Raw genomic sequence first — 24112 nt, 5'->3', positions numbered from 1 at the left:
AGAATTTTAAATTCTTTATTATTATTTTAGTAATCAAAGTACATTCAGTTCAACTTATTTTTCAATATATCACAAAAAAAAAAATAAATAAATAAAAATTAAAAAAAATATATATATATACACATACACACACACACACTCATACAGCAGATTCTCGATTTACCGAGATCGGATTAACTGGGACAATTCAAGACTCCAAATTAAAAAAAAAAAAAAAAACAACAAGAAATCATAAAATTCAAGTAATAACTAGAATAGGTATAAACAGATATTTTGCAAGTTGTAAATAAGCGAGAAGAAGAAGTGTTATAAGTTGTCATTGGGAGATTAATTTGCCTATTTTCTTGCAACCCCTGCTGTCTTCACAACCGCCACTAAAAAAAAAAAAAAAAAAAAAAAGAGACCAAATGTTAAGTTTGTTCTAGAGCATTGCATCAAATGTTGTATTCCGTTGCACCACAAAAAGACAAATTTTGGTTTGTTATTTATGTCAGGGTTATCAAAATTTTTTTTTATACTAAATATATATATTTTTTTTGTTTAGAAATCACAAAAATGATGGGTAAATGCAAAAGAGTTTCGTTTTCAGTTAAACAAAGACTTGAAATTATTCAAAAGTTTGATAATGGTGCATCCATTAAATCCAAACCGTATGCGACGCTATAAAAAATAAGGGTAAACTATTCGATTTAAAATCGACATAGAAAAAAATAAATAGAAGCATCGTATTGGACACATGAGTAGTATGTGGTAAGTTTTTTTATCTATTACCATATTTTTTTTACGTAGATTGCTCAACATTTTTCAATACAGTAAGTCCCTGATTTACGCAACTACGTATTTATGTACATTTGTTTTCACACTTTTTTTTTTTTTACATTTTTTTTTAGGATTGTAAAATTTAAAACAACAAAAGAAAATAATAATAAGCAATCAATAACAACGATCACAGCATGCACAAATTGCACAAGTGAAATCGTAGTAACAAGCAAAAAAATAGGAAAGAAGAGAAGATTCTTACAATTATTTGTTGTTTTTTTTTTAAATGACTGAAGATTTCAGTGACACACTTCACCATAATAACGTAAACACCCCCAGGGGCTCACATCTGCTGAGTATGGGCTGGGCATCATCATTCGTCTCTTTCTTGGTGATTCCTTTCTACTCTCTCTCTCAGGGTAATAAGGAAATTTTTTTTTTGGCCAGTGCAGCATAAGCCTCAGGCTTCCTTGCACCATAAGGCTAATAATAATAATAATAATAATAATAATAATAAAACCCACAGAATTCCAGCTATCGGTATCATCGCAAATGCAATAAGATCGAGTTTACTACTCGTTTATAATAGATTGCACTAACAGAAAAGCCGAATAAAACGGAAAGTGAAATTGTTTTTATTATTTTTTGGTAACCTCCAGAAATGTGCTTTAGTAAAATGTGAACTCATGCGGGACGATAACAGTGAGTTTTCGCTTAACCCTGTGAAGTTCTTTACAGAAAATTTCATTTTGACCATTGTCATGGTGCCAAACTAAGAGAATAAATGACAGCCATACTAGTAAATCTACCAAGGAAAGGAAAGCGATCGATTTGGATGAGAAAAGTAAACTAATAAGAATGTATGAAAATGGTAAAACATTAACAAGTATCGTGCTGAATTCAGATTTGTCAATAATAATATAGTAGCAATATGTTACTAGTCATTTCTGAGTTACGTAAAATTCGATGATGTAAGAAGTTCTGGAACGTATGTCGGGAACTTTTATATTTTTGGATTAACTGGGAAATCGATTATCCAGGATTTGTTTTTTACCATCTATCCCAGAAAAGTCTGTGTGTGTGTGTGTGTGTGTGTGTGTAAGTAGGTAACAAAATATTTTTTTCGGCAGCACAAAAAGATTACATACACTGAATGATCACTAAATTACGACCAACCATATGAAAACTGAATGTGACCCGTTGACGATATGAGAGTGTGCAGTTATCAACCTATGTAGCACAGGTAAGGTGTCAGTGGGTTCAATGAGTAGTAAAATTCCGAGTGTGTTGGGTAAAGGGAAGGATTTATCGGACTTTGATAAAGGACAGATTGTGGGAGCTCGACAAGCTGGTGCCTCGATTTCCAAAATGGCTGAACTGATGGGGTGTTCGAGAGCCACCGTTGTTAAAGTGTGCCAAGACTGGCGTTAAAATGGTCAAACAATGAACCGACAGCAACACTGCAAAGGTTAGCAAAAGGTTGATGTTATAGGTGAGTGCCAGGTCCAAAACAAACAGGCACAGCACTGTTGAAGAGTTGACTACCCAATATAACATGGGCCAATCCGGAACAACATCTGGCATGACTATGCGTGGCCCGCTCGCAAGTATGGGCTATACAAGCAGACGATCCCCACGGCATCCTCTCCTAACCAAAGTTCATCGGCGTAAAAGAGTCGCCTGGTGCAAAGAGCATGCAAGTTGGATGTTAGAAACTGGAAGAAGGTGTGATGAGTCACGTTATTTACTCCACACCGTGGATGGTCATATACAGATTTGGCATCAACAACACGAGGCTCTTCATCCATCATACATGGTATCAAAGGTGCAGGCCGGTGGAGGGTCAGGCACTTTTGATACCATGGTGTGGGGCATGTTTCACTGGCAGGAACTTGGATCCCTGGTGCAGGTAGAACAACGCATCACTGGTCTCCACTATCGTCAACTGCTTGCTGACTGTGTACACCCCGCTATGTTATACTTTTCCAAAATGCCGATGGTGTCTTCCAGGATGACAATGTGCCAAGCCATCAGGCACTTGATGTGCAGGAATGGTTTGAGGAACACAGCTCTGCTTCCAGCATATCGACTGGCCTCTGAACTCCCCCATTGCTAGCCGCATTACACACAGCTTGGTTGCCCATACCTCCCAAATGCTTCCGACATCTTGTTGAATCAATGCCACATTGGATAGCTGCTGTACTGAGGGCAAAAGGAGGACCTAGGAAATATTAGGCAGGTGGCCATAATTCAGAGATCACTCGGTGTATATAATTAACTATTAATCTAATCTTATATAATGTGTAATAACTATAATCAAATAGCAGTCTATTGCACTAATGTTTAGTAGTACGTAAATTTGTATTATATTTTTTATAATTACGGAATTTAATCACACACATTATAATTAAAATAATTACATAATCTGTACTCTTCGGGATTTTGCTGCTACAAAAAAAATTCTTTATTAATGCGCCAATGTCCAAAATTATCCATAATATTATTTTCTACAGATATTATAGATAAATCTGTTAAATGTTCCTGTTCCATAGTTGATCATAAATAATTTTTTTATAATTTTGGGCTTCAAGAAACTTCTTTCCCCTGGAGCAACTGACATGGTAGTGTCAGAAAAATTCTTAGGACTACTGAAATATTTGAAAATGCATCCTGTAAATTGTTCTTGTATATAAACATTAATAAATAGTGAGGAGATATTTCTTTTTTTATAAAACATTGTAAGGATTTGATTTCCTCAAAAAGAGTTATGCTGTCAATATCACGATCATTCAAATTTTTGTCGTCGCTTAATTTCATGTGCAAATCTTTGCAATCTTTTAATATATTACTTCTTCATTCCATTCGCTTAACGCGTTGATATTATAGACAATTTTAAACACTTCATTATTCTCTTTCAGCAGCATAAACCTTTCAGTAAGAGATGACAGAGTAATGTCAAGTATCAAGAAAAAAATATCTATTTTAAAATTATCTTTGGCATTTTTTATAGGTTCATCCCTTGCTTCATATTGAAACATTTTTGCTCCGGAAAAACAGGATGTTTTTCCGGAGCAAATGTTATTAATTCTGCAACACAAACCGCTATTTGTGTTGTAGAATTAATAACATTTTCAAAATTCTGGTCTGTTCTATAATGTTTAAAAGACTTACAAGATATTCAACATGTTCAGTAACTGTTTCTGTATTAAATGATGGGTTCTGCATCATTTTACTGATAACATTAATTTGGCTTAAAATATCATGCCAAATAATGATTGAGCAAAGAAATTTAAATGAAGCTATTTTTGAAATAAGATTGTTAGCCTGAGTTCTTGAATTGATATCTTTAGTATTATTATCAGTTATATCCAAGAGGGCCTGATAAATTTCCAAAATGTTAATTTTAAGAGGCTTTATTGCTTCTATTCGACTTTCCCATCTTGTATTTGATAGCAATTTTAGGCTTAAATTTTGAACATGGGATTTTAATACAGCCCAACGCTTAGTAGATGAGGAAAAATAAAGGTATAATTCCTGTATAACGCCAAAAAAATCAACTATATCAAACAAAATTTTTGCTGCATCATTGACTACTAAATTTAAAGAGTGAGCAGAACATGGTACAAAGAAGGTTCTTGAATTTGCTTCAATAATTTTTTGCTGGAGACTGTTACGTCTACTGCACATATTTGCACAGTTATCATATCCTTGACCACGTAAATCCGAAATGTCAAGATTTAATTAATTTAAATGATTTGAAATGAATGCCAGTGGTATCGTTCACAGAGCAAAATCCCAAAAAATGTTCTTGAATTTCTGCAATATTTTTATTTTTATTAAGATACGCAAACCTGATAACAAGAGTTAATTGTTCTGTTAAGGTTATATCCGGAGTAGTATCAAGAAATAAAGAAAATTTTGCGTTTTTAACCATTTCTAAAATTTTGTTTTATACCTTCAGAAATTATATGAATTTTTTCATTCTGTATACAGTAACCCTCGTATAACATGGTTATTAGGTTCCGATAAAATGTGTTGTGCGAAACTGTGCTTTATAGAGGCTTTAAGAAACAGTACAAAAGTGGGGGTTACGTTCCAAAAGCTAACAAAAATACTCTTTTTCGTTAACAAAATGACACCATTCTAGATTTCGTATATCTTCTCCTCTCTGCTGTCCTGTCCAAGAGGACAAGAATACAGTTAAAAAATCAGTAATATGGGTTTGTTTACTTTTGTTTGATAAATCTTTGTGAATTTCATTGTATGGAACTAAGCATTTTTGAAGCTCCCTTTTCAACTTTGTGTTGCTTTCAATCAAGAATCTGCATTCAAAAAATAAGATTCTAATTGCTCGGCTAACTTTATTCTTTTTAGTGTAAAATTTGGAAGTTTAGAATTTTCATCTGCGCTGATTTGATTTTATCTCCGATGCCATTTGCACCAAATCTGCTACACCGGCCTCTTCTTCTACCAGCAATTCTTGAACGTCTTCAATAATCATATCTTTATTTTTTAGGAGCATCAGCAACTAAGGCCATGTTACTCTGTGTATATTGTCTATAAATTGTGTGTGTCCTCAGGTCGATTTTCTGTTTTTCTAGACGAAAAACCCGAATTCCTGAGGGAAAAAACCATGCTACCCTCACCCGACTAACTCAGCCATGTTGTGAAAAAGACCCATAAAAATTCCTTCCTTCATTGACAGGATTCGAACTTAGGTCTTTTCCAGTCAGTGCTGTGAGGAAGGTGATTCTATGAACTGTGCCACCCACGAGGGTTTCAGTAGTTATCAATAAAACTGGAAGAATTGTGCAAGGCTCAAGGGGTAGAATTTTTTTCAGCCTGGTCTGTACTTGTTAACAGGAGAGACTGCTTCTACAGGGATGGGATACACTTAAATAGAAAGGGTGCAAGAATATTTGCTGATGCCATCAAGGCAGTATTAGGTGGGTCGGAAAACTGCTAGCTTGGGAAGATAAAAGGACTAATAGATTAACAGTAGCCACTGGCAGAGGTGAAAGTGATTCTTGCACTGCTTCTATTGGATGAGCAGCAGCCTTGAAAACAAGCTGCATGGTATTTCAGAGACTGCTGGAAGTCATTGTGGTACAAGTAAACACATGGGTTGTGTTAGGGTAGCTAAGAATAGGAACTGTACACCAGTGCTAGGAGTTTGATAAATAAATTTGATGAATTTGAGGTATTGCTCAAAACATCAAAGGCAGATAATGTTGGGATATCAGAGACGTGGTGTCACACAGATATAAGGGGTTATGTCAGATGAACTAATGGGACATATGGCACAGAAGAAAAATGCATAGGATACATATAAATTAAGGGTGACATGGAAGCCTATGATAGATATAAGCTGGTCTGTAACCAAGTCACAAAGGAGATTAAGCAGGCAAAGGCAGATTATGAGAAACCCTTAGCAAAGGATGCAAAGAAAAACAGAAAAGAGATTGGTCAACTTGATATTGAAGGTTCAACAGTTGAGGGTCCTGCTGAGGTGGCTAACAAACTAAACGAATATTTTGCATCTACATTCACACACGAGGAATTATTCAGGAAGGGGAATGCCAGAGGTGAAGTTAGCTCTGGCAGTGAGCTAGATGATTTTGTAATAACTGAGAGGAAAGTGGAGGAGAAATTGGTGAGGATAAACATAAAGAAGGCACCGGGGTGGATGGAATCTATCCAGTTATATTAATAGAGGCAGCAAAGGAAGTAAGCAAACCCTTAGCCATAATTATGACAGCTTCTTTGGACTTGGGAGAGGTACCCATAGACTGGAGATGTGCAAATGTGACCCTAATTCACAAAGGAGGATCAAAGGCTGACACAAGTAATTATAGACCTGTGAGTTTAACTTCTGTTCCAGGAAAATTAATGGAAGCACTGGTTAAAGAAGCACTGCAGGATCATCTAGACAAGACTTCAGTTATGGCTCGGAAACAGCATGGTTTTGTTAAGGGAAAATCTTGTCTGACCAATTTCCAATTTGATTGGATACTATGGTGCAGTCACTAAAAAACTGGATGCAGGGAATAACTTTGATATTATATATTTGGATCTTAGAAAGGCTTTTGATACGGTTGCACATGGAAGACTGCTGCACAAATTGGAGCAGTGTGGCATTGGAGGCAAATTGCTGCTAAGGATAAAGGGATGGTTGAGACAGAGAAGATAGAGTGGTAATCAATGGACACTGCTTATCGTGGACTAATGTTATTAGTGGAGTTCCTCAGGGTTCAGTGTTGGGTCCTTTGTTTTCTGTATTTATAAATGATATTGATGATGGTATATCAAGCTTAATGTCCAAGTTTGCAGATGATACAAAGGTTGGCAGGGTTGTTAAGGACAGTACTGACGCTATGCTGCTGCAACAGAATCTGGAAAGATTGAGCTGATGGGCTGAAAGGTGGCAAATGAATTAACATTGACAAATGTAAAGTACTACATACGGGAAACAGTAACCCCAGAGCAACGTATCAACTCTGTGGTAGTACACTGACAGTGGTAGAGATGAAAAGGACCTGGGGGTAATTGTGTAGGCAGATATGAAGTTCTCTGAGCAGCGTAGACAGGCTGCAAGAGTAGCTCATGGTGTATTGTCAATGATATACAGGAATTTTTCTAGCAAGGATAAGAAGGTGATTATTCCCTTGTATAAGGCAATGGTCAGGCCACACCATGAATACTGTATACATGTCTGGAGGCCTCATTTCAAGAAGGATGTAGAGCTGCTGGAACGAGTACAGAGAAGGGCAACAAGATTAGTGAATGGAACAAAGTGTTGCTCTTACGAAGAAAGGCTTATGTTTTGCAAATTACAGTGTCTGGAGATTAGGCACCGGCGAGGTGATCTGATAGAGGTGAATAAAGCCTTGAATGGTTTGAGCATGTTCAATGCCGATGGGATTCTTCCTCTTGCTCAGAATAATCACCTGAGAGGGCATAAATTCCAATTGAGGAAAGACAGATGTAGGATAGATGTGCGGAAATTTGCCTTTAGCCAGCAGGTAGTTGGTGGAACAGACTTCCATCCCTTGTTTTGGAAGTTGATAGCCTAAATAAATTTAAGGCTGAGCTGGACAGGTATTTCGAACAAATAGAGGGGTGAAATGGAAGTGTTTTTTTTTAAATTTTTTTTATTTTTATTTTTTCGCTGATGCTGCATAAACTTGCTTTCTTCCATCATATGCCTCTACTAATGCTAATGCTAAAACCTTCCGCTCCTACTGATGTAGCAAGTTCTACTATCGCACTAATGCCGTTTTGTGCCCTTTCGATCATATTTTCTGAATGAGCTGACTCCCAACCATAAATTTTTCCACGCGCATTTAACATTGACTGTTTTACTTCATTCGGAAGTAAAGCTATGATTCCGATACAATCCACAACTAAGAAATGTTTCCATTACTTCAATAGATTCAGAATCAATTTTTTGCAAAATCCATTCTAGCGATTTTTTGATGAAATGAGTTTTAAAGATGAATAACATGCCTTTATCTAACAGTTAATGAAAGAAGTTGTATTAACCCAGTACAACTGTGGCGGTAGAAACATAACTTAAAAGTCTGGAAGACTTAAATCTTTTGGATGGCCTGGTATTGTTTCATGTATCTTCTGCTTTCTGCTGTTCAAGAGGACAGGAATACAGTTAAAAAATCAGTAATCAATCCAATAGTAATAAAACTTTGAATTCTAGATTTTTTTCGCAAGTTCAGTAGCAACAGAACATAACATGGGAATTTCCCAACAAAATGAAATACAGGGATTTCTGAATAATTTTTTTTTGACTAGTGAGTCAACAGTGGGAATTCAAAAAGAATGGAAATGTTTAAAAATTACATCCAACATAATGGCAGAGTTTTCCCCATACAAATGCTGAAAAATACTCTCTTATGCAAGGTTTACCGAAATTCTCTAACCGTGTTAGAGTGAATCCGTGTTAAATAAGTACAGTGTTGTGAGAGGATTGCTGCAATTCACCAATCTTGTTAGAGCGAAACCGTGTTGTAGAAGTACCAGGTTATACAGGGGTTGCCTGTATTATCTCTCAAATAATATGCAATATTATTTTTTTGGAATGTTTGAATGAGATGTAGATGATCCAACATTATTGAATCACATTTAGCAACAGTTTCTATTAATTTAAAAAATTACCATTGTCCTTATCATACAAATTTTTCCAAGAACCTCTAAAAGCAATACACTACCCTGATAACTACTGTATTATGTATATTAAACGTATTAAACGTATATTAAATCAATAACTGATTGCCAATATTTTTTCTCGATGTTGTACAGTCTCTGTTCTATTACATCAATCATACATTTATTACTTAAAGATAGTTTGAGTTCGCAATACTATTTTTAATATGGAGGGCACTTCTCTCATGTCTTTTTAATATGTGTATGTAATAAATTTTGCCAATCATTAAAGCATATTCACTGCTAAACTGAGATTTTTGATTATCAAATAGCCTACAATAGTAGCAAAAAACAGAATTTCGAGTATATCAAATAATTTCTTTTGACTTTTTCCGTCTAATTACAACTGTTTTTCTCAGTTCATGTCCATCACACAATCTTTTCTTCGTCATGTAGCATAACATGAGGGGTACCATTACAGAATTTGAGCCTCTCTGTGAAAAAAAAAAAAAAATAATAATAATAAAATAATAATAATAATAATATAGGCTATATTTTTAAATTTTAATATTCAACTAATCGAACCCAAATGCCACCACCTTGATGAGCCACCCATGTGCGGGGCACACCCTGAAAACCTGCACGCAGTGGTCCTGATCAAAAGACCAGGCATCTGTGAGGATATATGAGTGAGGTGTATAATGACTTGAAAGCATGGAGGCTCAATGTGGATGGAATCCTTCGATTGCTCAGAATACACATGCAGGAGAATAAATTCAAATTGATGAAGCATAGTTGAAGGGTGGATGTGTGGAAAAAACTTCCATCTGGTTTTGTAAAGGTGTAGTTTGAATAAATTCAAGACAGAACTAGACAAACTGCTAGTGGGGATAGACAAGTGAAATGGGAAGTGTTAGCGTTTTTTTTTTTTCCTTTTTTTTTTCTAATGCTATATAAGCATTCTTTCGTGTATCAATTCCCACTACTACTGCTAATGGCCAGATCGCCGATATGGCTGCCTTCCGGTACAGACGTGTTGTTTAATGCTCTGCAAATGTAATACAGTTAAAAATTATTGGTTCTAGTTGAAGATCAACCTTCAGTGGACTTATAGGGTCAGACTTTTCTAACTTTCTAGGAAAATGTAATCAGATTTTTACATTATCTATCTATTTCCTTTATTGTGAGACAGGCCATCACGCCGCTCACAGCGAGGTAATGGAGAGTGCTCCAAGATAATGCTGCTGCCACGTTCAACTCTGATTCTCCTCCAATTAGTGCTATATGGGTAGAAGAGTGTCCAACCATTCTGTGTTATTTCTATCGCTGCAAAACTAAATGTACCAAGTGCCCCTCATAAACACTCCAAGGAAGAGACAGGTCTAATTATTGTACCTGGAGTAAAACTGATTTCACCAGCGTGATTAGCACCTCCGAAAACCATATGGGGAAGTAACCCCGTTTTTCTAGGAGCATTTTCATACCTAGGTTTTTCTCCCTCCCTCCACAGCTGACAGAGGAGGATAGTCCAAAACTCCCCTAACCAATTGTGTGCCTTCAAATTAAGCCACAGACATTGTGGTGGGCATCATTTGCCATAATTTTCAGTGACCTATCCTACTACACACTCAATAATCCAAACTGTACCAGTTATTTGTTGTTATTTGGTTTTTAGGAGCATTAGCAACTAAGGCCATATTGCTCCAGGGATATGCGGTGGTCATTCCCTGACCTTTCTGCATCCTCCGTATTTGGTGGTCACGGGATCGAACGAATCGCGGTCTAATCAAGAAATGCATGCTGTGCACTGCTGATCTTGCCCACCTGGTTACGGAGGTGCCCTGTACCAGTTATCTGTAATTCATGAAATGAAAGGAAGAACAGAAAAACACAATGATCCCCAGGGCCAGAGTGAAGACCCTGTTATTGTGGAACCCCAGGACGAAGCAGATGACCCCCATTCTGGATCCCAACTGACCAAGCAGAAAAACTGCTATCAGCTGATCCCCAAGTTGGGAGTGGGAAACAAGTTCCCAGACAGAGACCGGAGAACAGCCAGAAATAGCCGCATCACAAAAAGACCCCAAAGAAGACAAACAGCAGGATCCACTCCTCGACCCAGCCATACCACAGGGTACCATATATGAAAAGACGCTCTTTCTCAAAACTGCACTTGAGAATATTTTCAAAGAAAACTCAAATAGAATGTCAGCAGGACTCAGATCTCAGATTGTCACAATCTTCCACAAGATGGAGACAATCCTACATGATGAACACCTTGACAAAGAGAGAGCAACCACATGGCTACAGGCCTATATGGAATACGGGGTAAGTCAAATGTCACAGCCCGCCCTAACATATTCTGACGCACTGAGGGATCAATCTGTGACAACAGTGACTATCAAAAACACCACCAACACCAAGTCCTGAACTTTCAAAGTATTAACACCAAGTTTTAACTTTCAAAGTCACTATCTAAATTCAAAATAAACCGCAAAGCTTGACTAGAACTATAAAGCTACTTATAGAAAATAATTTAGTATAACAATTAAGTCAATAAAATGACTAAATAGAAATGAAAACTTAGCATTCACCAGAGCTGCAAAAATCTTGACCAACGTGGTAATGACCTAGTACCCAATTTTATATATTAGTTTAGGCTATGCTTAAATACAATATATATTAATAAGTCCACATTGTATAAGAGTGGTTAATTATACATATTATGAACCTAAGGGGGCATAAATTCAAATTGAGAAAACTTAGAATTTGCCGGAGCTGCAAAAATCTTGACCACCCACTAATGGACAACATTATAAAAACATGGAGAATATTTTCCTTAGGTGTACACTAAGAGGATTTTGTAATAACTGAGAGCAAAGTGCAGGAGAAATTGTTGAAGTTAAACATAAGAAAGGCACTTTGGGTGGATGGGATCTATCCAGTTATATTAAAGGAGATGGCAAAGTAAGCAAGCAAACCCTTAGCTATAATTATGAGAGCATCCTTGGACTCAGGGGAGGTCCCCACGGACAGGAGATGTGCAAATGTATCCCCAATTCACAAAGGGGGATCGAAGGGTGACACGAGAAATTACAGGCCAGTTAGTTTAACTTCTGTTGCAGGTAAAATAATGGAGTCACTGGTTAAAGATGCATTGCAGGATCATCTAGACAGGACTGCACCAATAATTCAGACACAGCATGGGTTTGTGAAGGGAAAGTCTTGTCTGACAAATTTGATTGGTTATTATGTGTGGTTACAAAGGAACTGGATGCAAAAAATAATTTTGATATCATATACTTGCATGGAAGACTACTGTAGAAATTGGAGCAGAATGGTATTAAGGGTAAATTGTTACAATGGATAAAAGGGTGGTTGAGTGGGAGAAGACAGAGGGGTGGTAATCAATGGGTGCTGCTCTTCGTGGACTAATGTTATTAGTGGAGTCCCACGGTGTTCGTTGTCGAATCCACTGTCGTTTTGTATATTTATCAATGATATTGATGAAGGTATATCATGCTTAGTGTCGAAGTTTGCAGATAATACAAAGGTTGGCAGGGTAATGGCAGTATGCTACTGCAACAGGATCTAGAAAATTTGGGCAGATGGGCTGAGAAGTGGCAACAGAAGTTTAACCTTGACAGTACTGCATATGGGTAGAAGTAACCCCAGAGAAACGTACCAACTATGGGGTACTACACTTAAGGTGGTAGAAAATGAGAGACCTGGGAGTAATTGTGCAGTCAGATATGAAATTTTCTGAGCAATGCAGACAGGCTGCCAGGGCAGGTCATGAGGTTTTGTCAATGATAGATAGGAATTTTGCTAGCAGGGAAAAGGAGATGATTGCTCTTCTGTATATAATATAATAAGGAACTGTACAGGGAAATAGAGTGGGCCAGTAAATCAGAGAGTCTTATAATGGGAGATTTTAATTTCCCAGATATTGACTGGAATTTGGGGGCTGGTTACTCACACACTAGCAGGGCTTTTGTGGATTTATTGGATGATTGTTTTCTACATCAGCATGTTCGGGAGGCAACTAGAGGGAGTAATACTCTTGATTTGATTATCAGCAGTGATTCTTCATGCATTAAGAATCTGCTGATAAATGAACCACTAGGTGGCAGTGATCACAGTGTGCTGAAGTGGGATTTACTCAAAGAGGTAACTACCATTAGGGGTAAAGGGAAGGGTTATTGCTTCCGAAAAGGCGACTACGATGGACTGAGACAGTATTTAAATTCTATACAGTCGGACCAACTGATGATGTTACCATCAGCAAATTCAAAATGGGAAGCATTTAAAGAACTTATCTTGGAAGCTACTAGGCTTTACATATCAACTAAGAAATATTGTTCAAGGTTTAGGCCAAAATGGATGTCAGATGAACTAATGAGGCATATGGCAGAGAAGAAAAATGCATGGGATACTTACAAATTAACACATGACACAGAAGCCTATGATAGATACAAGTTGATATGCAACCAAGTTACAAAGGAGGTTAGGCAGGCGAAGGCAGATTACGAGAAATCCTTGGCAAGGGAAGAAAAGAGAAACAGCAAAGAGTTCTTTACTTATGTAAACTCTAGAAGGAAGGGGATGAATCAGATTGGTCCACTTGACATCGATGGGTCAACTGTTGATGATCCTGCTCAGGTAGCTAACAAACTAAATGAATATTTTGCATCGACATTCACACATGAGTTATACAGCGAGGAGAATGCCAGAGGTGTATTCAACTCTAGCAGTAAGCTACAGAATCTTGAAATAACTGGGAGTAAAGTGGAGGAGAAACTGTTGAAGATAAACACAAGAAAGGCACCCGGGGTGGATGGGATCTATCCAGTTATATTAAAGGAGGCAGCAAAGGAAGTAAGCAAACCCTTAGCCATAATTATGAGAGCTTCCTTGGACTCAGGGGAGGTACCCATAGACTGGAGATGTGCAAATGTGACCCCAATTCACAAAGGAGGATCAAAGGCTGACACAAGTAATTATAGCCCTGTGAGCTTAACTTCTGTTCCAGGAAAATTAATGGAGGCACTGGTTAAAGAAGCACTGCAGGATCATTTAGACAAGACTTCAGTTATAGCTCAGACACAGCATGGTTTTGTTAAGGGGAAGTCTTGCCTGACCAACTTGATTGGATACTATGATGCAGTCACAAAAGAACCGGATGCAGGGAATAACTTTGATATTATATACTTGGATCTTAGAAAGGCTTTTGATACTGTTGCACATGGAAGACTGCTACACAAATTGGAGCAGTGTGACATTGGAGGCAAATTGCTGCTATGGATAAAGGGGTGGTTGAGGGGGAGAAGACAGAGAGTGGTAATCAATGGACACTGCTCATCGTGGACTAATGTTATTAGTGGAGTCTCTCAGGGCTCAGTGTTGGGTCCATTATTGTTTTCTGTATTTATAAATGATATTGATGATGGTATATCAAGCTTAATGTCCAAGTTTGCAGATGATACAAAGGTTGGCAGGGTTGTCAAGGACACCACTGACACTATGCTGCTGCAACAGGATCTGGAAAGGTTGAGCAGATGGGCTGAGAGGTGGCAAATGAAGTTTAACATTGACAAATGTAAAGTACTACACATGGGAAACAGCAACCCCAGAGCAACGTATCAACTCTGTGGTACTACACTGACAGTGGTAGAGAATGAAAGGGACTTCGGGGTGGTTGTGCAGGCAGATATGAAGTTCTCTGAGCAGTGCAGACGGGCTGCAAGAGTAGCTCATGGAGTATTGTCAATGATATACAGGAATTTTTCCAGCAGGGATAAGGAGGTGATTATTCCATTGTATAAGGCAATGGTCAGGCCACACCTAGAGTACTGTATACAGGTCTGGAGGCCTCATTTCAAGAAGGATGTAGAGCTGCTGTAACGAGTACAGAGAAGGGCAACAAGATTAGTGAATGGAACAAAGGGGTGCTCTTACGAAGAAAGGCTTAAGTTTTGCAAATTACAGTGTCTGGAGACTAGGCACCAGCGAGGTGATCTGATAGAGGTGTATAAAGCCTTGAAAGGTTTAAGCATGCTCAATGCTGATGGGATTCTTCCTCTAGCTCAGAAAAATCACCTGAGAGGGCATAAATTCAAATTGAGGAAAGACAGATGTAGGATAGACGTGCGGAAATTTGCCTTTAGCCAGCGGGTGGTTGGTTGGTGGAACAGACTTCCATCCCTTGTGGTGGAGGTTGATAGCCTAAATAAGTTTAAGGCTCAGCTGGACAGGTATTTTGAACGAACAGAGGGGTGAAGTGGAAGCGGGGTTTTTTTTTTTTTTTTGGCTGATGCTGCATAAGCTTGCTTTCTTGCATCAAATGCCTCTACTAATGCTAATGCTAATAAGGCAATGGTCAGGCCATGCCTTGGGTACTGCGTACAGGTCTGGATGCCTCCTTTTAGGAAGGATGTAGATTTGCTTGAGCGTGTACAGAGAAGGGCAAAGAGATTGGTGAGGGGAATGAAGGGATCCTCTTACCAAGAGAGGCTTAAGTTCTGCAAATTCCAGTGGCTGAAGACTAGGCACCTGAGGTGATCTGATTGAGGTTTATAAGGCCTTGAATGGATTAAGCACGGTGAATTCTTATGGGATTGTTCCACTTGTACAGATTACGAACCTAAAGGGGTAAATTCAAATTAAGAAAAGACAGATGTAGAACAGATGTGCAGAAATTTGCCTTTAGCCAGCAAGTAGGTTAATTGCTGGAACAAACTTCCATCTGTCGTTGTGGAAGTTGATAGGGTAAATAAATTTAAGGAGGAACTGGACAAACACTTAGAGAGAATTGTTTCGTAATTTTTTTTTTTTGGCTGATGCTGCATCACATGCTACTACTACTACTACCACCACCACCACCATCAGAAGTATGAGTGGCAGATATTTGGTGATTTTAGGGTAATCGCCATTTTATTAGCACCACAAAAGTGTTACCCTATGTATTGTTGCTTTCTCTGTGAGTTGGATAGTCGTATTAAGGATATGCACTATGAGAAGAGGAGTTGGCCTGGAGAATGTAGAACTACAACCTCTGGTAGATAGAAATAAATTTTTGCTTCCACTATTCCACCTCAAACTGGAGCTCAGGAAAAATTTTGCGAAGGCTTTGGAAGTGAAAGGTCCTGCATTCACATGACTTAGTATAGAAAACATTAAGAAGGTGTTTTCATTGGTCTACAAATAGGGCACTTTTCAAATACAAACAGTTTAAATGTGAAAATACAAGAAATCAGCATGGAAAGCCAGCAACTACAGGCAAGTTGTGGAAGATATCATTACTTCTTATGAAAAACTGGGTTGCAACATGTCATTGAAGATGCATTTCTTGCATGAACATGGTGAGTGCTTCCATCAAGACTTCGCAGCTATGGAACAAAGATACAAAAGCAAAAGAAGTACCACCATGTTAGCCAATTATTGTTGGATAGTGAAAAGAGATGCTTCTGCAGCTGAATACAAGCAAAAGAGAAAAGGTCCCGTGTTTGATACGTGTATGTTCTTAGCTACATCTTACAGTCATGTAAATAAAAATACCTTGTATAAATATAAAAAAACTACTGTTTTTGAAAACAAGAGTCAATCTGCAATTTTAAGTATTATTTCCATGTTTATCACCCCAAAATCTATAAAGTAAATTTACTTTCTGCCCATTAGCAAAGGCACTTGATGCAAGAAAGCAAGCTTATATAGCATCAGCTGAAAAAAAAAAAAAAAAAACCTTCTCATTTCACCCATCCACTGGCTTCAAATGTCTAGTTCTGCTTGAAATCTATTTAAGCTATCAACTTCTATGACTGATGGAAGTTTGTTCGAGCAATAAACCACTAGCGGGCTAAAGGCAAACTTCCGCACATCTATCCTCAATTTGGATTTATGTCCCCTCAGTTGATTATTCTGAGCAAGAAGGCGAATCCCATCAGCATTGAGCATATTCAAACCATTCAAGGCTTTATACACCTCAATCAGATCACCTCGCTGGTGCCTAGTTCTCCAGACACTGTAATTTGCAAAACTTAAGCCTTTCTTCGTAAGAGAAAACCCTTTGTTCCCTTCACTAATCTTCTTGCCCTTCTCTGTACTCGTTCCAGCAGCTCCACATTCTTTTTAAAATGAGGTCCCCAGACCTTTATACAGTACTCAAGGTGTAGCCTGACCATTGCCTTATACACGGGGATAATCACCTCCTTATCCCTGTTAGAAAAATTCCTGTATATCATTGAAAAGACACCATGATACACAGTTACCTGCACAATTACCACCAAGTCCTTTTCATTCTCTACCACCGTTAGTGTAGTACTATCCAGTTGATACATTACTTTGGGATTACTGCTTCCCATATGCAGTATTTTACTTTTGTCAATGTTAAACTTTTCTAGATCCTGTTGCAGCAACATACTGTCATTAACAACCCTGCCGACCTTTGTATCTTCTGCAAACTTGGACATAAGCCTGCGATACCAGGCAATCATGCAGAAAATGGAATTTGGGCTGACGTCAATATCATTAATAAATACAGAAAACAACAATGGACTCAACACTGAACCCCGGGGGACTCCACTAATAGCATTAGTTCACGAAGCGCAGTGTCTATTGATTACCACTCTGTCTTCCCCCACTCAACCATCCCTTTATCCATAGCAGCAATTTGCCTCCAATGCCACACTGCTCCAATTTATGTAGCAGTCTTCCATGTGCAATGTAATCAAAAGCCTTTCTATAGCCATAACAATCAAAAGCCATAATAAGATATGACCCCAAATTTGTTGTTGAGTGTTATCTGCAGTGATAATTCATGCTTTTAAGAATCTGCAAATAAAAGAACAGATAGGTGGAAGTGATCAGAGTGTGTTGATGTGGGGTTAAATTAAAGAAGTAACTATCATCATGGAGGAGGGGGGTTCTTGCTTTTGCAGAGGCGGCATTGGCTTCAGACAGTTTTTAAATTCTATACAACTGATGATGTTACCAACAACAAATAGTAAATGGGAAGCATTGAAGGAAATAACCATAGTATATGCTATGTTTTTTATACTTACTAAAAAATTACTGTTCACAGTTAGTCCTTCTGACAACCTAAATGGTTGTCAGTACTAATGCGATTTGTGGCAAAGAAGAATAACACACAGGATGCATATAAATTTTCAGTGATACAGAAGCCTCTGGTAGGTAAAGACAGAAAGCAGATTACGCAAGCCAAGGCAGATTATGAGAAAACTACCTTGGCTTGTTATATCTGAGAGAATGTAATTGAGTGATTTCATATATATATAAAATCATTCATTTACATTCTTTGCCAAAGGATGCCAAGGTAAACAATGAAGACTTCTTTACTTACTAAAACACTAAATTTGACACAGGTAATTACAGATCTGTCAGCTTCACTTCTGTTTGAGGGAAAACAATGGAGTGACTGGTTAAATAAGTGATGCTGGATCATCACTTATTTAACTGGAGAATAGACATACTACTGTCAAAACAGGGGATTGTTAAGGGGATTTCTTGTCTGATCAGTTTGATTGTATGCTCTGACTGCTGTACAAATTGCAGCAGTGTGACATTAAGGGAAAGTTACTGCTATCACTGGAAAGATGGTTGAGTGGGAGAACACAGAGTAGTTAGCAATGGACATTGCTCGTCATGGAATATTGTTGTTAGTGGAGTACAGGGTTCGGTGCTGAGCCCATCGTTGTTTTCTGTATTTATTAATGACATTGATGAAAATATATCAGGCATAATGTCTAAATTTGCAGATGATACCAAGGTTATCTGGGTGGTTAATGACAGTAATGAAGGAATACTCCTGCACTCAAGATCTAGAAAATTTAGGCAGTAATCCCAGAATGATATAACTATGGGTGTGGTATGGCACTAATGGAACTGGAAAATGAAAATGGCCTGGTTGTAATTTTCAGTCAGATATGAAGTTCTCTGAGCAGTTCTGCAAGGACAACTCATGGGGGTTTTGTCAATCATATAGACAAATTTTGCTAGCAGGAATAAGGAAGTAATTATCCAACCATATAAGGCAATGTCAGGCCACATCTTGAGAAATACAAACAGGTTAGGAGGCATCATTTTAAGACATATGTAGAGTTGCTGGAATGGGTGCTTAGAAGAATAACGAGACTGGTGAGTGTGAACTAAAGGGTACTCTTACCAAAAAAGGCTTCAGTTCTGAAAATTGCAGTGTCTGGAGACTAGGCACATGAAAGTTTATCTGACTGAGGTGTTTAAGGCTTTTTCCTTGAGCAAACTCAATACCGATGGAATTCTCCCTCTTGCTCAGACTATGCACGTCAGGATACATAAATTCAAATTGAGTCACTACAATTGCAGAATAGACGAGCTGAAGTCTGCCTTCAGCCAACAGGCAGCTGAAGGAAAATTGCCTCACCTTGCAGATTGTGGGAACAGGCATTCATCCATTGTTGTGGAAGTGGATAGTTTAAATAAATTCAAGGAAGAATTGACACACCATTGGAGGGGTGAATAGGTGAAATGGGATTTTTTTTTTTTTTTGGATCATGATGTATAAGATTGTTTTCCTGCATCATTTACCACTACTAATAACAACACTAAGGTATCATTCATAAGACAAATGAAGAGGATGGATGCTTGGTTTCCAAGGACATGCTTCACAAAAGTAGAATGCAAATAAATGTAAAATAGACATTATTATAAAACATCATAACTTGATATTCTCAAAAATGTATCTGTGAAACATTAATACTTACCAATGGTGTGTCTGAACCCCCAACAATGCTAAGACCCAATCCCATTTTTTCCTTTGTAATTTCAATTGTTGTTTCCAGCCCTGGTTTTATATCACATGTTTTAGGATCAACAGGGGGTTCACCATAGTCTTCAGAAGATGGCATGTCATCATCAATGCTCATGAGAGGAAGCATAGGAAGTAGTTTTGGTTTTTGCGGTGATGTGAGAGATGGGAGAGCCACAGTATGTTTCGCATAGGTAGACAAAAATGTAGTGGTAGATCCTATGGTTTGGGTTGTTAGAGAAGACAATTTTCCCATCAGATGAGGTGGTTTTGGTGGAGGTACAGGTGGAATACCTATGAAAAATTAAGAAAAACCAGTTAGCAAAATTAGAGGCAAAGTATCAATCATAAATTGTAATAAAGTACTACACAACAACAGCAATACTCACATAGAGGAAACATGAGGTCCAAGACAGCAGAAAAGTAATAAAAACTATATAGACAAAGCTACACAATAGCACAACAATAATTTAAACCTTCTTAAAGTATATATACAAAAAGATATATACAAAATACATTTTTAAAAAAGAAATATATCTGCATATAAAAATTCCATATTTTTCATTTGTCAATTTGAGGAACATACATTTTTTATTCTACACTGAGATACAAGAATATTTTGAAAAACACCAATAAAAGGGAACAACTGCTTTCCAAAATTTTCCTTCAATATTAATCAATGCAGTGCAGTCTAAAATAAAAATTATACATTTGTACTCTCTGCATTTATTACCTTTCTCCAAATAAACTAAAACATAATATGTGACCTGGACTATGAAAAGGTGGTTAATGCATCAAGACATCGATTATGAAGTTTTAGCTGATTTTTGTAGGAAAAAGTGCGCTCTTTCCAATGAAACCAATTTCAGGTCTCTAGCTCAAGTCGGTGCTTCACAATTTGTACCTAATGATGGGGAATAAAAACTGGAAAACTTAAGAAATTAAAAATTGAACAATTTTTACTGAAAAAAAAGGTAGACTTACAGAAATACTAATACAAAATTATCAAGTTTAAGAACAAATAGCACACATTCACGTAGGACATTCACCCCTCTTCCTCTTCTTCAATTCTTTATTCAGTTGTGGGGCCACTTCATCTGCTTTGGACGAATCTGTCACTAGGCTTCTGATGTTGTTATACAAGTACCACTGGCAATTCAGTGACAGTCCTCCCGGCTTGGTTACTTTTGGCATCTTCCCATCCAATGGTTTTAATAGAAGAGTGAACTTATCAATGTCCTTACTATCAGCAAATTTCCTTGCCTTCACTACTCCACTAGAACAAATCATGAAGTGATGGTTTAGTAATCCCAGCTAACTGTATGAAAATTTGCTTCAAGTATACATCCCATTCATAAAAAGTCACTTGTTGGGCAGAGACAGCCTGATTATGGCCACAAGGAGAGGAGGTAATAACACAATTTATAAGTCATTATGAGTATTAATATTACTGACAGCATACTTTGCTTCAAAGATTCCAAACATCTGATCAGGACTAAACTTAGTATGACCAATTAGGAGAAAACTGAGGAGAATACACTGCTGCATTCCCTTTGCCACTCTCCACATTAGATATTGAAGCATTGTATTATTTTTATTCTGTCCCACACAGCTAGCATTAGCATTAGTATTAGCATTAGTAGAGGCATTTGATGCAAGAAAGCAAGCTTATGCAGCATCAGCCAAAAAAAAAAAAAAAAAAAAAAAAAAAAAGTAACATAAATAAATAAAAATAACCACTTCCACTTCACCCCTCTGTTCGTTCGAAATACCTGTCCAGCTGAGCCTTAAACTTATTTAGGCTATCAACTTCCACGACAAGGGATGGACGTCTGTTCCACCCACCAACCACCCGCTGGCTAAAGGCAAATTTCCGCACATCTATCCTACATCTGTCTTTCCTCAATTTGAATTTATGCCCTCTCAGGTGTGGCCTGACCATTGCCTTATACAAGGGAATAATCACCTCCTTATCCCTGCTAGAAAAATTCCTATATATCATTGACAATACACCATGAGCTACTCTTGCAGCTCGTCTGCACTGCTCAGAGAACTTCATATCTGCCTGCACCACCACCCCCAGGTCCCTTTCATTCTCTACCACTGTCAGTGTAGTACCACAGAGTTGATACGCTGCTCTGGGGTTGCTGTTTCCCATATGTAGTACTTTATATATAAAGTATAAATAAAAATAACCACTTCCACTTCACCCCTCTGTTCGTTCGAAATACCTGTCCAGCTGAGCCTTAAACTTATTTAGGCTATCAACTTCCACGACAAGGGATGGACGTCTGTTCCACCCACCAACCACCCGCTGGCTAAAGGCAAATTTCCGCACATCTATCCTACATCTGTCTTTCCTCAATTTGAATTTATGCCCTCTCAGGTGATTTTTCTGAGCTAGAGGAAGAATCCCATCAGCATTGAGCATGCTCAAACCATTCAAGGCTTTGTACACCTCTATCAGATCACCCCGCTGGTGCCTAGTTTCCAGACACTGTAATTTGCAAAACTTAAGCCTTTCTTCGTAAGAGAACCCCTTTGTCCCATTCACCAATCTAGTTGCCCTTCTCTGTACTCGTTCCAGCAGCTCTACATCCTTCCTGAAATGAGGCCTCCAGGCCTGTATACAGTACTCTAGGTGTGGCCTGACCATTGCCTTATACAAGGGAATAATCACCTCCTTATCCCTGCTAGAAAAATTCCTATATATCATTGACAATACACCATGAGCTACTCTTGCAGCTCGTCTGCACTGCTCAGAGAACTTCATATCTGCCTGCACCACCACCCCCAGGTCCCTTTCATTCTCTACCACTGTCAGTGTAGTACCACAGAGTTGATACGCTGCTCTGGGGTTGCTGTTTCCCATATGTAGTACTTTACATTTGTCAATGTTAAACTTCATTTGCCACCTCGAAGCCCATCTGCTCAACCTTTCCAAATCCTGTTGCAGCAGCATAGTGTCAGTAGTGTCCTAGACAACCCTGCCAACCTTCGTATCGTCTGCAAACTTGGACATTAAGCCTGATATACCATCATCAATATCATTTATAAATACAGAAAACAATAAAGGCCCCAATACTGAACCCTGAGGGACTCCACTAATAACATTAGTCCACGATGAGCAGTGTCCATTGATTACCACTCTCTGTCTTCTCCCCCTCAACCACCCCTTTATCCATAGCAGCAACTTGCCTCGAATGCCACACTGCTCCAATTTGTGCAGCAGTCTTCCATGTGCAACAGTATCAAAAGCCTTTCTAAGATCCAAGTATATAATATCAAAGTTATTCCCTGCATCCAGTTCTTTTGTGACTGCATCATAGTATCCAATCAAATTGGTCAGGCAAGACTTCCCCTTAACAAAACCATGCTGTGTCCTAGCTATAACTGAAGTCTTGTCTAGATGATCCTGCAGTGCTTCTTTCACCAGTGCCTCCATTAATTTTCCGGGAACAGAAGTTAAACTCACAGGTCTATAATTACTTGTGTCAGCCTTTGATCCCCCTTTGTGAATTGGGGTCACATTTGCACATCTCCAGTCAATGGGTACCTCCCCTGAGCCCAAGGAAGCTCTCATAATTATGGCTAAGGGTTTGCTTACCTCCTTTGCTGCCTCCTTTAATATAACTGGATAGATCCCATCCACCCCAGGTGCCTTTCTTGTGTTTATCTTCAACAATTTCTCCTCCACTTTGCTCTCAGTTATTACAAGATTCTCTAGCTTACTGCTAGAATTGAATACACCTCTGGCATTCCCCTCGCTGAATAACTCCTCATGTGTGAATGTCGATGCAAAATATTCATTTAGTTTGTTAGCTACCCGAGCAGGGTCATCAACAGTTGACCCATCGATCTCAAGTGGACCAATCTGATTCATCCCCTTCCTTCTAGAGTTTACATAAGTAAAGAACTCTTTGCTGTTTTTCTTCGCATCCCTTGCCAAGGATCTCTCGTAATCTGCCTTCGCCTGCCTAACCTCCTTTGTAACTTGGTTACAGATCAACTTGTATCTATCATAGGCGTCCGTGTCACATGTTAATTTGTATGTATCCCATGCATTTTTCTTCTCTGCCATATGCCTCATTAGTTCATCTGACAACCATTTAGGCCTAAACCTTGAACAATATTTCTTAGTTGGTATGTAAAGCCTAGTAGCTTCCACGATAAGTTCTTTGAATGCTTCCCATTTTGAATTTGCTGTTGGCAATATCATCAGTTGATCCCACTGTATAGAATTTAAATACTGTCTCAGTCCATTGTAGTCGCCTTTACGAAAGCAATACCCCTTCCCTTTACCCCTAATGGTAGTTACCTCTTTGAGTAACTCCCACTTCAGCACACTGTGATCACTGCCACCAAGTGGTTCATTTATCTGCAGATTCTTAATGC

At 38.2% G+C, this 24112-nt stretch overlaps 1 protein-coding gene across 1 annotated transcript in view; it reads right to left on the bottom strand.

Moving 5' to 3' along the window:
* LOC150078991 (multiple PDZ domain protein-like) overlaps positions 1 to 24112 on the bottom strand; it is a 798800-nt gene that overhangs the window by 204740 nt on the left and 569948 nt on the right. The window contains exon 17 of the mRNA XM_090382913.1: positions 19674 to 20011. Within this exon, the coding sequence (XP_090239039.1) occupies positions 19674 to 20011 (338 nt within the window). The remainder of the gene's footprint in view (positions 1 to 19673; positions 20012 to 24112) is intronic.

The sequence above is a fragment of the Mastigoproctus giganteus genome, chromosome 10 (assembly GCF_048544385.1).
Source record: "Mastigoproctus giganteus isolate SK-2022 chromosome 10, ASM4854438v1, whole genome shotgun sequence".
In the NCBI taxonomy this organism is placed as follows: Eukaryota; Metazoa; Arthropoda; class Arachnida; order Uropygi; family Thelyphonidae; genus Mastigoproctus; species Mastigoproctus giganteus.
The sequence above is the reverse complement of the archived record's forward strand: the minus strand, read 5'-3'. Positions and strand labels throughout refer to the sequence as shown.